Here is a 17,385-nt window from a genome sequence, read left to right on the forward strand (position 1 = left end):
CTGAATTCCGCTCTTCTCTTCTTCCATGCCCCCCTTGGTAGAGCTCATCGACTCTCTACATTTTCCAGTGCCCCCTACTACTGTACAGTGAGTTTTGTCTCCTCAGAAATGTGGCTGAACATTTCCATTGGCTTGTCCATAGTCACCACACCCCAAAACTAGCTGCTTTCCCTCCCCAGTTCTCTCTCAAGTTTTGAGCAAGAGAGGGCTATTGTCAGGGTTCAGCAGCAAGGCCCCTTTAATCACTACCAGATAGACTGTGCACATGACCAGCCCAAATGGCGAGCAAATGGCTACTAAGACAGTAAATAACCAGTGCATGGGGCTAGTAGTAAACCCAACACACCAAGCCAGTCACTGCCCCTCTGAAACCCACACCTTTACCACATACTTCCCTTAAGTTAGTTACTTTATTTTCAACATGTATCATAAAATCTTTGTCTATAATTATTCATATTTAAGTCAGCAAGAAGTATCCCCCATGATAAGTATTAATGTGAGATCTAGCAAAGTGGTTTATTCTTACAAGTTATGGCTAGAAAAAGTCCTTCTAACAAACCTGTGTAGTAATATCCCTGAGAGAAGTACCAGATTTCTTAACAAGTACTTTTAGTATGTCTCAGCTTTATAATTTTTATATGTTCATGTTTTTAAAGAGCTGCTACTCCAGTTGATAGTAAACTCTTTGGTGTTTATTTCCAAGTTTGTGATTTTATAAGAGGTTACTTTAGGGTTGTGAATTGTTTCACTGTCTTTTCACTCTCTCGTTTTAGTTCTTCAATATGGGCATCCAGGCGCTCTAGAATATGATGAGACCTCAGTTCCTCCTCTTCCAAAAATCTTGTAGCTACTGAACCAAGAGGAGACACAGGCAAGGGACACTAGAAGAAAAATGAAATTTGACATAAGTAAATTGAAAGCATATCTAAGACATATTATTCATGATATTTTATAACTTGAATTACTTAACTTTTTTTTTTTTTAAAGATTTATTTATTTATTCATACAGAACTGGGGTACAGGCCAGAGATGTGGAGGGTGAGAGGATTCACCAGAGAGAGTGGGGAGCAGAACAGGCAGATCGACGAAGTACACTGCTGAGGGGAGCAGTGGGCGAGTCAGGAGAAGTCTGCCGCGCCATGTGGTCACCTCCGGGGCAGGCGGGAATCGAACTCATGTGGAAGTGGCTTTAGATTCTCAGTGCTGTGCTTTAACCCGCTGCGCCACCAGGGAGGGCCCACTTTTTTTTTTTTAAAGATTTATTTATTTATTCATACAGAACTGGGGTACAGGCCAGAGATGTGGAGGGTGAGAGGATTCACCAGAGAGAGTGGGGAGCAGAACAGGCAGATCGACGAAGTACACTGCTGAGGGGAGCAGCGGGCGGTCAGGAGAGGTCTGCCACGCCATGTGGTCACCTCCGGGACAGGCGGGAATCGAACTCATGTGGAAGTGGCTTTAGTTTCTCAGTGCTGTGTTTCAACCCGCTGCACCACCAGAGAGGGCCTGAACTACTAAACTTTTTAAACACTTTTCCCTCTGAAGTGAGGTTTCTCTGTTTTTATCCTAATAATAACAGTAGAAGAAAAATGTAAGTTCTGCAAAAATTAACATGGATCTCTTCCTTTCTGACTCAAGTTGTGAAATGTAAAGTGTCATATAAATAAGAGCTATTTTGTTACTGGCCTGAGAAACACCTCTATTTTGATACTTCTATGCTCCAAAGATACTAGTTAAAATCATTATTTTCCCTCTTCTAAAATGTCAGCCCACAGTCTCCTTTTGAAATTCTTGGGGTAAATGCTATTTTAGAATTCAGATTTCAGAAGGATAACATAAGCTATACTATATACATACATACATACACACACATATATATACATACATACATACATATACATATACATATATATACATATACATACATACATACATATACATATACATATATATACATATACATACATACATACATACATATATATATATATATATAGTCAATCCTCACTTGCAGCGTTTTCTATTAAGTCACCTCAAAACACTGAATTAGTGTATACAGAAGCAATGCCCTTAGGAGAATCAGCCTCTCTTTCTTTGATTGTCATCCTTAAAAACAGTTCATCCTGGCAGATCTGATTTAGTTCACAAAGAGAAAAGAGGTTCAGAAGTGTTTTGTGACTTTTCTGAGGCTTCCCAAGGTAAACTGCAGTCCCAATTCTGTTCCATGCCTGAGAGCCTGGGTTTCGTGCACCACACTGCCCTGCCCCCACCAGCTCCATCCTCTGGTCACCTGTGTGTGGAAGCTGACACGAGGGGGCTGAGCCCAGCTGACCCCAGCTAGCCAGGGGCAAGCCTACTGACTCAAACTCCTCACAGCTCTGCACAGGGCCGTGAATGGCTACGGATATGCTGCAAGTACTGGTTGGGGTTACACAGGAGTTAGTGGGGTGCTAACTCACAAACACAGAATCCAGGACTCATGAAGATCAAGTGTATCACATTAGCGGAAGCTCAGTTACCATCCCATAGTTAACCACACTGGTCCCCTCTGAGTAAAAAATGCTAAGTGGGATAAATAAAGTCTATCCTTATTGTCACCTCAGTTCAGTTCAGGTCAGGTTTAGTGCCAAATAATTGTCGCTAAACTCAGGAAGAAAGTTAATTTTTAGGATTTCTTTGGACCTCAGAGTGAGATGTGAGTGAAAGGGGACTTACTTTGAAAACTAAAGGAAACCTTTTCATGGCCTTGTTGATATAGTAAGTCCAAAATACTGCACTTCTGCAAGTACAGGGACATGTAAGGATGGTAGGAAATAATAAGCCCATGTAAGTGCTCTGGTGCCAAAGGTGAAAAAGATGGGGAGCCTGCCTGGAAGCTGCAGGAACAGAGCCTTGGGCAACCTGTGCCCAGGGCCGTGGTCAGTGTGGCACCACGCCCTATCCTGGACGTGCTGGATGCAGTTCCATTCTCCACCTTCACCCACCCACTCTTCTTAAACAGTTGCTATTTTCCTTCACCATCTATGCATCAGAACTGTTCTGGCATTGAGACATAGTCCCTGAACCAACCATTCCAATACAAAAATGACCTTTTTGGAAAAATGCTGGCAGGGAATTTGTAACTAGGGTTAAAGAAAAATAAATACCTGTCAGTTACGTTCTGTTTCAGAGCTAAGATAGTTAGAAAAGTAGTTGCTGTAATCATCACAAGCAAAACCAAGAGAAATACATGAGAATAATCGAGAGAGTCTGTACAGTATGGTAAGAAAGCAAAACCATCACCCTCCCCACCCTTACAGTATAAAATAAAAACAAACTTTATAAACTAGTAGTATCATTAAGTTTCCATACCGAAAATATAAACTCTTCTTGGTCATTTACACTCTCAGAGCCAGTGTCAGAAAAGTTGGCTTCATTTGTATCTGGCACTGAAGGCAAAGAGTGAGCTTTACTCTGAAAGTTGGAAGGCAAAGAGATGGTAGAGCTGTAAGTACTGATCTGAGGACTCAGGGGGGTGAGGACCCTGATCATGGGTTCTATACTATCCGAAGCTTGTCCTCTTGGAGAGCGAAGATCTGTTTTGTAGCGCTCAGTATTTATTCCTTCATGTCTGTGTTGGCCATGGGTTGGACTGGATAGCAGATTAGAAAACAAAACATAAAAAAAGTATCAACTTCCCTCTTTCCTAACAGAAACGCTGTACTTCACTTACAAACAGGCTAACTAGAACAGCTACATTTATAAAATGAGCAGCCCACTTAGCCCAAGGGTTATTTCATTCATTCAGCCCCCAAATATTCATTCCCACTGCCAGACCAGCGCCCTCACACGCTCACAATACAGCCAGGAAAACAGCCAAGCTGTCCCTGCAATCTCATGCAGTTAGTGCTGGGGATCTGTGCCCAGCCTTCATTTGTGCGCACTGTACTTCAGAACTAGAGAGTCCTCTGATGAATATTTAACTGGAAACTATTTCCAAAGAAAGGAGAATTCTACTGCCATGATACACATTTTAAGAAGGGTACTGAACTTCATCTGGGTGGGGAGTTGGCGTGTGGGTCAGCAAAGGCTTTTCCTAGGAAAACCTGTAAGTCAGAGTCAGAGTAGAGCCAGCTGCTTCTTCACTGAATGTTGACTTCTAACGGCAACAGCCTATAACTAAGTGACCAAAAATACAAAGAAAGCTTTTTATAATAAAACTTCTACTAGTTATGGGGCATGTTGGGCTGGGGAAGTGGAAGGCAGCACTGGAATAAAGCTCAGTGGAATAAGGACAGTGTCCATACACCCAGAGTGTCTAACGCAGACCTGAAAGGAGCTTCACCTGTACGCACTGTATTTCAGACTTAGTCCTCTGATGAAGATTTAATTGGAAATTATTGTCCAAAAAAGGAGAATTCTATTACAATGATACACATTTTAGATATTTTGCAAAGAAATTTTACTTGAAATCTGCGTTCTTGAACTCTGATGCTCTGCTGTGTGTCAGCTTAAAGACTCTGTCATGGGTTTTTTTGCACATGTGAGTAGAAATCTCCAGCTTAGATTTAGTATCCATCAAATCTTTCTGTAGTTGTTGATTTTCAGACACTAATTTACTTAATGTCTCAATATAATTCTCCTGGAAGTCTGCTATTGAAATCTCTTTTGCCTAATAAAAAGAATACTAGAGTTACTTAATTTGCATAAGTATACTTGTGATCTGTGATACTACTGGTAGGAAATTACATTTATTTACTTTTCTTCAGTTGTAATTATTTCATCTACAGCTTTACTTTGCTTTTTCAAGATTTGTTTTGGGGCCTCTTGTTTTCTAAAAACAGGTTTATTTATTTATTTATGCATACAAGAATTGGAGTATAGGACAGCAGTGTGTGTGTGGGTGGGGGGGGTGTTGGTTGTGGTGGGTGGGGGTGGGTGGGGGGGGTGTTGGGGTTGGGGTGGGGGTGAGAGGATTCACAGAGACAGAGTGGGGAACAGAACAGGCAGATCTAGGGCAGAGGGGAGCAGCGGGCGGACAGGAGAGGTCTGCTACACCACGTGGGTCACCTCCATGGCTAGGGATTGAACTCATGTGGCTGGTGGCAGTCTGAGTGCTGCATCATCAACCCCTGAGCCACCAAAGAGACCCTGTTTTGGGGCCCCTTGATACTAAGAAAAAGTGTTCCCTTTCTTAAAGTAAATGGGAATGGAAAGTTCAAAGCACAGTAAGTTTCCCTATTGTGGCAAGAAATAAATATTCAAGGAGCTGGAGAAAGGATGGAACTAGGTTGGAGAAAAGTTATGAGTGAGAATGGGGGTTGAGGGGAGAAGGAAGCAGCAGCCATGAGTGGTTCTTCAGGAAAGAGAAAACTGACTAGTACCCAGCAGCAACCAGAACACCTGTGGAAGTAAATCAAGTCCAACTTCAAAGAAAGAAATGTGAATAGGAGCTTGTGAAAAGGAGTTCACTTGGTGGGACCAAGTTTTAAATAAATATTCTTTGGTTTTAAATACTGTCATGTAACACTCGCACCATTTCTGTGTGTGAAATTAATCTGGACATGTTAAAGCATTATCAAGTACAAGGTGAGAATTACTTTTCTGTGATCCTAAATTTCGTTGTTCTTCAATTTAAGGTATTTTCCAGTAAAACAGTGCCTGAAAAAACAGAGTCTGGACCATATTTTTCTAATGACAAAGTATTTGAATTAGCATTCTGAAAAATTATAGAAATCTTCTTAGGAGTTTAGTATGTTATTTAGCTTGGTCTTTTTTGTACAGAATTCTCTGTAAAGTGATCAAGAATGGTTTGACAGATTTATTTAATAAAACAAACTTTAAAATATAGCTACCTATCTGCAGTGATCAGTTACAAAGCATTTTAACAAGTTGTCAGTGCCAGATAAAATCTCAAAAACAAAACAAAACAAAAAACCCATTTGAGGTTATATAAAGTTAAATTGCAGACATCTGTCAGTAACAGGGTAAATTATTTTATCAGAGTTTTTGCTTTTGTTATTGAGATAATCTAATTTCAAAACAACATTGAAACCAAGATTTAATCTGACAGTAATTCCATCTTGCTAGATGGTAAAATGCAAAAAGGCACTTTCTAATAGTTTTCCTTAATAACAAACAGTATAACATGGTCACACTGTAACTTCAAAACCAAAGGAAGTTTACACTACTGACAGGATTTCCACTAGTCAAGAGTTTGAGATGTCTGATATCATTAAATACACTTTTTTAAAAAGATAATGACTGCCTTTGCCAGGCATCTTTTAACTTTTTCTCCAATTTACTATTCTATTAACAACTATTACACTATTACAAATACATGAGTATGAAGATAATACAAAACCTGCATAACAAACACACACCTAGCTATGTAAAGAAAGGGCAGTTTTATCCCTGTTAGATGGAGGTTTCAGACGAAATTAAGCTGAACAGAATCTCTGGTCAGAGAAAAGCATAAGGACCCCTGAGAGTTACCAACTCTTAAATATGAACAAATAATTACTGCACAAGTTAAGATTCTATTAGGGTTTGCCACAGACCCAGGATTTCTGGTACAAATCAAATTGGTGGAACCACTGTTTCTACTACTAGTTCATACTGCCTTTATTAGAACATACAAAGTCACTTCCCTCCTCCCTCGTCTTTCCCTTCCATTCATCCACCTACCCATCTTTCAAAATGCTTAGCTAGTGTGTGTTTCCTTTTCCTTTTCCTAGTTCTGTCATCCTTGTACTTAAAAAAAAGTCCTTTTATTTCTTAAGGGATTTGGAGAAGGCACAAGATTAAATGTATACTTTTATCTGCCATTTTAAATAACAGAATGACATTTCATAGTGCAGAAAGTCACAAATTTACAAATCTATAACCCGACATTTAGTTTATTTCAAAATTTTGGATATTGCAAACAGTGATGTGACCATTTTTATACATTTGCTCCTAGGATGCATTCTTTGGGAATGAAAACTGTTACATTTCTGGAGAACTACTCAGCAACAACTACCAAAATCAGAAAAACACATGACCCAGAGTTTAGGCCACGTATATTTGTATTTGATGGGCATTGTTAAACTGTTATTTGAAAGGTGGTATCAATTTATTTTCTCATTTAGTAGAGCCTAAGAGTGCCCGTTTCCCTATAATCCTCCTTCCCTATAATCCAGCACTGGCTCTATTAGTTTTTTAAAAATCACTGTAAATACAACTGGCAAAAGATTATTTGCTTACTTTGTTTTGATTATTAGGGAGGTTAAACCGCTTTCTTTGCTCACTAGATTTTTTTTATTTTTATGAATTACCTACTATGCTTTATCCACTTTTCTATGGTTTATCTTTTTATCATCTTCATAGGAAATCTCATGTTAATATTTTATATTAACCTTTTGTCTGTTTATAGAATGTTTTCCCTCACTTTATTAGTCTTTTTTTTGCCATCCAGAAATTTTACATTTTTATGGTATAAAATTCTTTGTTTTTTACGATACTTACAGAGAATCTCACCCTTCCAAAAGATTATAAACTAGTTCCCTATATTTTCTTTTATTTGAAATAATATATTCATCTACTGTTCTGTACTTTCTCTCACCTCAGTCTCAAAAAATTCCTGACTGTAAAATTAAACTGCTTATGAGTGACAGGGACATTGTATTAACTATGCATCTTTAGAGGCACACACTTTTTGGAAGGACAGAAAGAAAGAAAGAATTTTTACAACCCTGGGGCATTAGACATATACCAAGAAAAGATGGAGCCAAATAGATAGGTTCTTCAGCAAATTATGAGAAGTTTACAGCAAAATAATTAAAAGTATTTATGATTCACTGTGAACTAGTGAAGCTCTCTCTGGTTTCACAGCATACATTTCTTAGCTCCCTGCTATGCTACTCTCAGTCCTTAAGGCAAGAACCCTACCTTAGCTATCCTGTCTCTATGACATTGTCTACTAAAATGCCCTAAACATGAAAGATTCAGAAGTTCTTGTCTTTCTAACTTGTAGAAATATAATTAAAACTAGGTTACTTAAAAGATACACTTTGTAGTGAAAATATATTGAAAACATAATAATTATAACAGCATCTAAAATGTACTTTGTGCTTACTTTAGCCAGGCTCTATACTAAACCCATCATATACATTCTCCCTATTGAGAAACAGACTGTACATGTATCATTGTCATGTACATAACACAAAAATTATCTTTCATTTGCTATCTTGACTTTTCTTGAGAGATTTTCTGCAGAAGAATTATTCCACTGTTTGACCTTAACTCTATCTTTAAAATAACTGTCTTTATAAGGTGATTCTTTAAAGGTTTAGGTAGAAGAAAAACAACTACTTATATACCTCGTGTAAACCCAATTCCAATTTCATCACCATTTCAGAAAGACGATGATTTTCTAATTTGAGTGACTCCAGTTGATCCAAGATCTCCTGAGAAGGGAAAATAATAACAAGAAAAAAAACATAATAAGTAAATCAAACTCAAAATTTTCCCAATGTAATTTTCATTAGGTGAGGTTACATTTTTCATTCATTCATATATACATATATATATATATACACATATATAAATACTTTCTTAAAAGATTTCTGAAGGCATTTCAAGAGGGATTAACACACATGTAATTAAAGTATTATTAAAGGTGAGTCAGTTTCCGGTGAATCCCTAACCCCTCTCCCCTAGTGTGGCTTCTACTTCCATCAAGTGGAATGTACTCCATTCACAAAGCAATCATTTATTTTCAGTTCTCATTCTCTCTTGTTTCTCTACTTGACCATTCCTACCTGAAAAGATTCTTGTTCTCCCAGGGTTTTGCTTCCTCAATAAAAACTATCTGGCTCCTTCTTTACTGCTACTTAATTTTTCAGCCCCAGTCTAACACCTTCTTACCCAAAATGAGGAGTGTCCTAAGACTGAGCTCAAGCCCCTGCTCTTCATACTCCATGCTTTCTCATGATGAAGTCGAAGTTTCTCAGGGTGTTTCAAATGCCACATTCATGCAAAGAATTCAAAGTCGAAGTTTCTCAGGGTGTTTCAAATGCCACATTCATGCAAAGAATTCAACAGCTAAATGTCTTACTCTGCTCTTAAACCTGAACTCTAGGTCTCCTAAAGAATCGACTATTAGATATTCCCATATGAAAGTCCAGTTTTTATTTCAATTCAAATGTGTTAATCCATCTTCCCTATTTTGTTTACTTGCATAGAAATTCATTATCTTCCCCAAGCTGCTGCCTAACTTTTCTCTACTAAAGAGCCTCAGGCTCCATTTAGTTGCCCAAACTTACATCCTGATTAACATCTTTCTTTTGCTCTAATTCACTCTCCCTGTCTAGCCAAATAGGAAGTGCAGTCAGTTTTGCTAGCCAACTATCTCTAAAATTCATCCATTTCCTCCTCCCCCCACCTGCCCACCACTGTACTTCTGAAGCAGCAGGTGCTTCCTCACTTATTCCCATATGATAGCCATTAGGAATTTCTACTCCTGCCCAAGTCATTCTCTACTGACCTCAAGATAACAGCTCGTCCCTGCTTCCTAGTCTCATCCGCTGGCACTCACCCCACCTGGACTCTGGTTTGTCACTGTGAACATGTCACACTTTCACCACACACCACAGAAGCAGTCTCTATTGTATTCTCACCTCCACACCCATCCACAGTGGCACCCTTAGCCCAAAGCAGATGGCTAAAAATGTACTGAATTAAATAACATAGACACTGTATCTTTAATAAATTCAATCCCAAAAACAAACTTCAAATAAAAAGTTTTTGTTCAAGCTTCACCTTATGCTCTACTGCTTTTTCTTCTGCCTTTTCTATTTCTGCTTTGAGTCGCTTTTCCAGGTCAGAGGAGGAACTTTTGGCAGAAGCAATAGTGATATCTCGTTGATGTAACTCCCGAGTTAGCTGGGAGATCTCCAACTTCATTCCTTCTAGCGCAGAACTATAGCTCTGGTCAGTCTGTAAAATCTGTTCTTTCAGCTACAAAGACATAGAAAGGCAAAAAATTCCAAAAATTAAGAGACAGCAGGTTGACAGAAAATATATGATAGTTAAGATAATGGCAGTTTTACCTTCTTGCCTCAAGACATGCATTTTTTCCTAAATTAAATGTGCAGGAAACTGGCACTTTACCAAGTTGCACAGCTGTATTAAAGGTCAGGTAGACAGACCCACAGCCTTTCATTAGAATTCAAAACAGAAGAAGATGATTATTCTCCACTGTGGAAAACCAGTGCCAACATCCAGGTTTACAGTATTTAGATGATAGCACCTGAGACCATCATTCTTTTTTCTGTTGTAAAATCTAAAAAGTTTGTTTACATGCCTTTTTGGTCTACAGAAGATAACAGACAGGCCAGAGGAAAAAAATGTGAAGAAATCTCAAAGACATTATGAAAAATGTGAGTCAACAAACAGGACAATTAGGATCCATTAGAGCAGAGACAAAAGTTCTGCAAACCTTAATAGTTGATGAGGGTACTAACTACACCACAACAGGAGAATGTATACCCATATTCATCACTAGTCAAATGAGAAAATATTAACGTTAGCTCATATGAAAGCAAGAAAGTGCATCTTAGACATCAAACCATGATTAAAATAAGGTTTAGGAGTTCAAAAGGGGCAAGCTTCACTTATGTTGCAAATATGTACTTGGCATACCAGAGAATGCCAAAGAAAAAAGAGGCTTGGCCATAGCACATTCCAAGTGCTCGTCTACTCCTGAGTATCAAGTGGCCCTTTGGGCTATAATTGTCTCTTGTTAAAAAAGACTCCCATAACTTTCCAATCCATAGCCCAATTCATAAATACACATAACTTTGAAATCCCAGGCATGAAGATTTTTACCTTCTTAATCTCTGCCCTATATTCATTGTTATGTATTTCCATCTTCTTTAATTCTTCATATTTTTCCATTAGTTCTTGGCTCAGCTGTTTACATGTGGCACCCACAGATTCTAAGCTATAAAACAAAAAAAAAGACCACATAGTTAAGACAAAATAAAACCCTGAAGCCCACAAATTAAATTATTTAACTTATCTTCTTAATGTATACATTAAAATTCATTTTCAATTCCCTCATCACCAGAGGCAGATAAATTCAATTCAAACATCTGGAAAAACTATTGATTTCTGTGTTTGCTTATATCTTTACCTCTGCTTACAACAGGTTACAATATTGTAAAATTAACAGTGATTTAGCTAATTTATTCTCTCTAATTGTACAGAAGCTGCCATCACAACCTCAGTCTTCGTCACACTTAATTACAATTCCAGCCTACATATAGCTGCCACAATAATCTTCTTTAAAGAGTTTCCCACTTGTCACCCTTGCTTAAGAATTAATCCCTCTTCAGCTGCAAGATCCTCAGGGGCACCAAACCCCTCTTATCTCACACTGCTTATTTCTACTAATAAAATCTTTTCACTTCTAAATCAATAGGCTTTACTGTCATATGCCATTTTCTTTGCTTGACTCTTATCTCTTGATATACCATCACCTTGACCACAAAGCACCTTCCTCTCCTCTCCTGGGAAAGGATGGTCAACAACCATTCAAAAATCAGATGAGCATTCACCTGCTAGTCACCCCACCCTTCCCCCCCCGCCACCTTAAATAGTTTGTTTTTAATGTTTATAGTTGAGTGAAGAAATTTCTAGAACTTTCTACTTTGAATTGTTCTAGGGCTCTTTAACATGTATATTTTGTCACTCAAACCACAAATTCTGTGAATAAAATATTTTTTATCTATTTCCCTCCCACCTTGCTTACCATGTTTTAGTCTCACATCATGTGGTTCTAAACTGCTCAAGAAATGCTTAAATAAATACACCTAAACTGTTTCCCCAACACAGCTAACTTTCAGATAAGCTATCATTCAAAAATATCATCTTGACACTACAGCAATGCAAAAATATTTAAGTTTCTCCTGTTCCTGTTTTAGGAAATATATTGTTTAAACTGAATAACACAAAAAACACTTTCTTAAAGGGTTCCTTTTTGATTAGCCTTTTGATAACAAGAAGAATAATTTTTAAAGTCACTATTTTATTAAGGAACACTGGTGTTCATATTTAACCCAACAACACTTACTTTTTAAATTCCTAGAATCTCATGTATTTGTTCCTTAGTATGTGATTACAATGTGTCAAAACATGAGGGAGAGAGAGCAGACTAGTTAGAAGTGATCTTGTCCTAACAGCAAACAGGAGGACTGGGGCCTAAAGCAGCTGAAGTGTACAAGTCACAGTTGAGTCAGAAACAATCTTCAGAATCCTCATGGGAGTACAGAGACACATGTAAAAGATTACTGAAAGCCAATCAGTGGAAAATCCATGATAAAAATGTTTTAGTTCTGTAAAAAAGCATACACTTTATTTTATTCACCTTAAAGTGTACACATCTACCTCAATAATAATAACCAAGAATACCCTATGTATTCTAAAGTAAAAAAGCAAAAATGTGGGGGTGCATATATACTTAATATGTAAAGAACATACTTAGTGATTTAAAGAACAGAAATGAAAGTAAAAACAAAAATATGTTATTACTTAAAGATAAACTAAAGAGGATAAAAATGGCAAATATTTTTGTTGCTTGCACTAAAAGCTAAGAGTTTATGCATTTTTATCTTTTATATACAGAAAATGTTAGTGTAAGAGTGACCATGATTCATATTTAAAACAAAATATCAAACTCTTTCCAGTTAAGAAGGTTACAGACATGACAGACAAAAATGATCCTGAACTATGCTGACAGTATACGTGAAAGGTTGTGTATCTCATAAGTCAGGAGTTCATAAGTCAGGGCAGAAGGACAAAGTAGCACATGTCCAATTCCAGTGAGGAAGGTGTTATCGGGAAGAACCTAATTGAAGGCATTTGTACAGGTGAAAGCGGAGAGTATAGTCAGCATAGACAACTCTTTGGAAGAATCTGGTTTTGAAAAAGAGCAATAATTATGGAAGAAAACTTAATAGGGATATAGGGTTAAAGGAGAGATTTAGTATTTCTCCCTCGAGATGGGAAATACTAAATCATATTTGAAACCAGTGAAAATGACTTAGAAAAAGAAGAAAAGCCAGAAAAACAATACATGAGTGGAGGCCAAGAGTCTTACAGACATGTAATCTGACAACTGACCCAATGTAACAGAAGATCTGCCGATGCAGGCAGAGTGGTCAACATGGGAGTAGGATAAGAAGTAGTCCTTTAACTGCTTCTGTTTTCTCATTGAAGTAAGAAGTTACACCATTTGTAGAAGCTAGAGAAAAATAGTTATTTTTTCACTAAGACTAATTAGTTTTCTAATATGATCAAAAATTACTTGTAATACCTTGAATATTTGTTTGTATGCCTACCTGCCTTCCAGACGAGTCACCTCTGCCTGCAGAAGTTCTTCACTAGTGTGGGTAAAATCCAGCTGGGACAATACATTTTCTAAGCTACCCTGCCCTTGAGCAGTGTATTTCCTTTCTGCCTGAGACTCCTCCAGTGACCTATGGAGGGATACAAGAAGACAGTTAAAGGTTTTTTATCTTTGCAAACGGAAACAATACACAACCAGTTTATATATTTCCCAACTGTTTTTTAATGAAATCTTTGGAAGCCTTTAGCTTCTTGCTTACTCTACAAAAAAGAACACTGGGAAAGTAAAAAGGTAAAAGATGATGCTTCTCAAAAAAATCAACAACAGTTGATTTTTTTGCCTCCTCAACTGGACTTTGGCCTGCTTTCAAAAGAGAAGGATAAAATGACAAAAATCACTTTGTTGACACTTGGTAAGTAGAGGTAAAAGAAACTAAAAAGTTACAGGAGAGTTCTGGCAAGAATAAAAATGTGCATTTGACCAAAAAAAAAAAAAAAAGGAACATACTGATACCTTTTACACCAAACCTCATAGCAATAATTTGTATGTAGAAATAAAATTAGTCTGGCAATTTTTTAATAAAGGGCTATCTCAACACATGGCTGTTACAGATGATATGCAGCTACGAATCATGAGCTTTTCTATCAAGTATGACAGGCCTTCCAGGAGATGGGGATTACCATTCACATACGAAGATTCACCAATGGTCCAGACTGAACAAGGGAATTCTAACTTTCTAAATATCACTCTCTTGGTTAGAGATACAATTGGAAGTAGAAATAAACCAACCATTCATCATTTGACCCTGTACCTCTAAATCATATACAATATTATACATTATACAAATTTGATCCTGTACTTGTAAATCACATACAAGATTGTAAATCAATATCACATCAATAAAAATAAAAAATTAAGTCAAAAAACAACTCAATAATTAAAAGTGAATAAGAAAATCTATAATGATCAAACACAAAATTATGATTATGCAATAGTGAAACTGCTACTTAATGTCAAACTACCAAATGTTTAGGATTAATAATATTTAACATTAGATATATATACCTTATTATGTCTACTGTGTGTTGAGTATCTGTTTTTAATTTAGCTTGTAGCTTCTCCTTTTGCACTCTTGCCTCACGGGTGAAATTTTCTTGAGACTGAAGAGCTGCCTTTAGTTCTCTCTTTTCTTCCTGCAGAACCTACAAAATATTCAGAAAAATGTCAGAATTTCTTTCCATTTATCTATTTCATGAGAAAAGGAAGCAAGAGAGTCAGATTGTAAGTTATGTAATGGGCACACTATAAAAAGCTTATTAATAGCTGATCCACTGGCTGCAGATTAGGGTAGAAAACACAGATTCTGGAACCTAATTCTAGGCCAATTAATTTCTCCTGAAACACTCATATATAGATTTCCCCAACTGTAGTAATTTTTTTTTTAAAGATTTATTTATTTATTCATACATAACTGGGGTACAGGCCAGAGATGCGGAGGGTGAGAGGATTCACCAGAGACAGAGTAGGGAGCAGAACAGGCAGATTGACGAAGTACACTGCTGAAGGGAGCAGTGGGCGGGTCAGGAGAGGTCTGCCACGCCATGTGGTCACCTCCGGGGCAGGCGGGAATCGAACTCATGCGGAAGTGGCTTAAGCTTCTTAGTGCTGTGCTTTAACCCGCTGCGCCACCAGGGAGGGCCCCCAACTGTAGTAATTTTAAAGCACACCTCTAACAGTTTTTCTGATTCCCTCAATTTTTCTTCTTTTTGCTGCTGATCATGCATAACAGTCATATTAGTTCCAACCAAGTCATTGACCCTCATGGTGAGGCGTTCTATTTCCAATTCATTGGCACAGATAGTATCATTGGCCCGCTGTAGCTTACTGCTCAAGTGTTGAATTTCTGACTGGCTAGATAGCTCCACAGACTCTAATTTCTGTTTCCGATTGGCAAGCTGAGCCTTAAAACACAAATAGGTAAAGTGAAATAAGAATAATGAATGAATAAGGAAACTGGGTTGTACTTCCATAAAACATTAATTATCTTATTAAAATATATATAATAATCCATCAATGATATAACCTAAACAGAAAGGAGAAGTTTCTCAACTTAGTAAAAATATCTACAAAAGCCCTATAACTAGCATCATGAAATTAAAGTTTTCCAATAAGATAGATATAAGGTAAGGATATCTCTTACTGTTCCATTTCAACATCACAGTAGAGTCCTTGAGTCCAATAAGGCAAGAAAAGGAACTAAAAGGTAATCAAATAAAACTGTCTTTGTTCACAAATAATATAATATAATCATCTATGTAGAAAATCTGTAAAACCCACCAAAAAAGACTTGTGAAATTAATAAGCATTTTCAACAAGATTGTGGGATACAAGGTTAATATCTAAAAGTTAATCTCTTATATACCAACAGTGAACTTCTGGAATTAGAAATTATAAACACAATACCATTTATATTAATTGAAAAGATGGAATATCTAAGTACAAATCTAAAAAATGTATACAGATCTTTGAGGTAAACTACAAAGCTTACATAAATAAAAAGGTATTACTTGTTCATTGTTAGAAGACTCAGTATCATCAAGATCAGTTCTTTCTAATGCACTGAACAGATTCAACACAATACCAACCAAAATCCCAGGAAGTAATTTTATAGATATTGATAAACTGATATTAAAGTTTATATGAAAGTAGCAAAAGACCAAAATAGTCAACACAATATTGAATGCAAAAAATAAGGCTGAATGACTCTCTCTCTTCATAAACTGCTATGAAGTTACACCATTGAGACAGTGGCAAAATGAATAGACAAATAGATAAATGGAACAGAATAAAGAACCTAGAAGTAGACTCCATGAATAGAGAAAACTGATTTTTTTTTTTTGCTTCTCAAGACATTTATTGTTATCACTTTTTTTTTAGCAATAAAGCTCTAATAGATATTCATATCACCTGTCCCCATCGTCACACTACTCCATCAGTGTGGATGAGGTAAAATTGCATATGAAAAATTTCTGACATTGTAGTCTTTGCTACCGAATCCAATTTTTTTTTATTTTAAAACAGTTTACTTTTACATCATTTTGTACATTTTTTTCCCATCTCAATTGTATAGAAAACTGATTTTTTTATAAAGGAGCAAAGGCAACACAATGGAGCAATGACAGTCTCTGGAACAAATGGCAATGGGATAACTGAACACCTACATGCAAGAAAAATGAATCTACACAGAACTTACAACCTTCATAAAAATTAACTTCAAATAAGGTTCCTCAAACTGCTAAACACGGAGCTTCCCTACAACCCGGCAATCCCACTCCTAGGTTTCTACCCAAAAGACACAAAAATACTGATTGAAAAAGATACCTGCACCCCCATGTTTATTGCTGCTTTATTTACAATTGGAAAAACATGGAAGCAGCCCAAATGCCCAAAAGTAGATGACTGGATTAAAAAGATGTGGTACATATATACAATGGAATATTACTCAGCAACCAAAAAAGAGAAATACATGTCTTTTGCAGCAACTTGGATGGAGCTGGAAAAGATCATGCTTAGCGAGATAAACCAGAAAGAGAAAGAAAAATACCGGATGGTTTCACTCATAGCAGGAGTATAATGGACCAGGCGAGAAAATAACAAAAATAATGAACCACCATATACCAGAGACATTTTGTGGGGGTGGAGTGGGGAATGGGATCAAAAATGGGGGTGGGGGGAGGGAGGGAAATGCACGGGATTATGGTGATGGCACACGGGTGACTTGGTGATGGGAAACTCGTGGGGATTATAATTGAGATGGAAAAAAAATTGTACAAAACGATATAAAAATAAACTGTTATAAAATTTAAAAAAAAAATGAAGAAAAAAAAATTAACTCCAAATAGATCATAGCTCTAAATACAGAATGCAAAGGTATAAAACTCCTATACTATAATAGAAAACCTAGATGACCATGAATATGGAGAAAATTTTTTAAATACAACACTGCAGGTATGTTC

At 36.9% G+C, this 17,385-nt stretch overlaps 1 protein-coding gene across 6 annotated transcripts in view; it reads right to left on the bottom strand.

The window, feature by feature from the left end:
- Nucleotides 1–459: 459 nt before the first annotated feature.
- Nucleotides 460–17,385, bottom strand: part of CEP63 (centrosomal protein 63kDa) — a 41,357-nt gene continuing 24,431 nt past the window's right edge. For 3 of the 6 annotated variants that reach the window (XM_004682183.2, XM_012724905.1, XM_012724907.1), the window contains 9 exons: nt 15,097–15,330; nt 14,435–14,571; nt 13,362–13,499; nt 10,849–10,963; nt 9,781–9,978; nt 8,340–8,426; nt 4,446–4,651; nt 3,352–3,631; nt 460–881 (listed from right to left, as the gene is read on the bottom strand). In XM_004682183.2, the coding sequence (XP_004682240.2) occupies nt 723–881; nt 3,352–3,631; nt 4,446–4,651; nt 8,340–8,426; nt 9,781–9,978; nt 10,849–10,963; nt 13,362–13,499; nt 14,435–14,571; nt 15,097–15,330 (1,554 nt within the window). In that variant the 3' untranslated portion in view covers nt 460–722. Of the gene's footprint in view, nt 882–3,351; nt 3,632–4,445; nt 4,652–8,339; nt 8,427–9,780; nt 9,979–10,848; nt 10,964–13,361; nt 13,500–14,434; nt 14,572–15,096; nt 15,331–17,385 lie in introns of those variants that run through there. The other 3 variants (XM_012724906.1, XM_012724908.1, XM_012724909.1) reach the window with 3 other exon arrangements.

This window comes from Condylura cristata, unplaced genomic scaffold (genome assembly GCF_000260355.1).
Source record: "Condylura cristata isolate star-nosed mole 26May11 unplaced genomic scaffold, ConCri1.0 scaffold00014, whole genome shotgun sequence".
Lineage (NCBI taxonomy): Eukaryota > Metazoa > Chordata > Mammalia > Eulipotyphla > Talpidae > Condylura > Condylura cristata.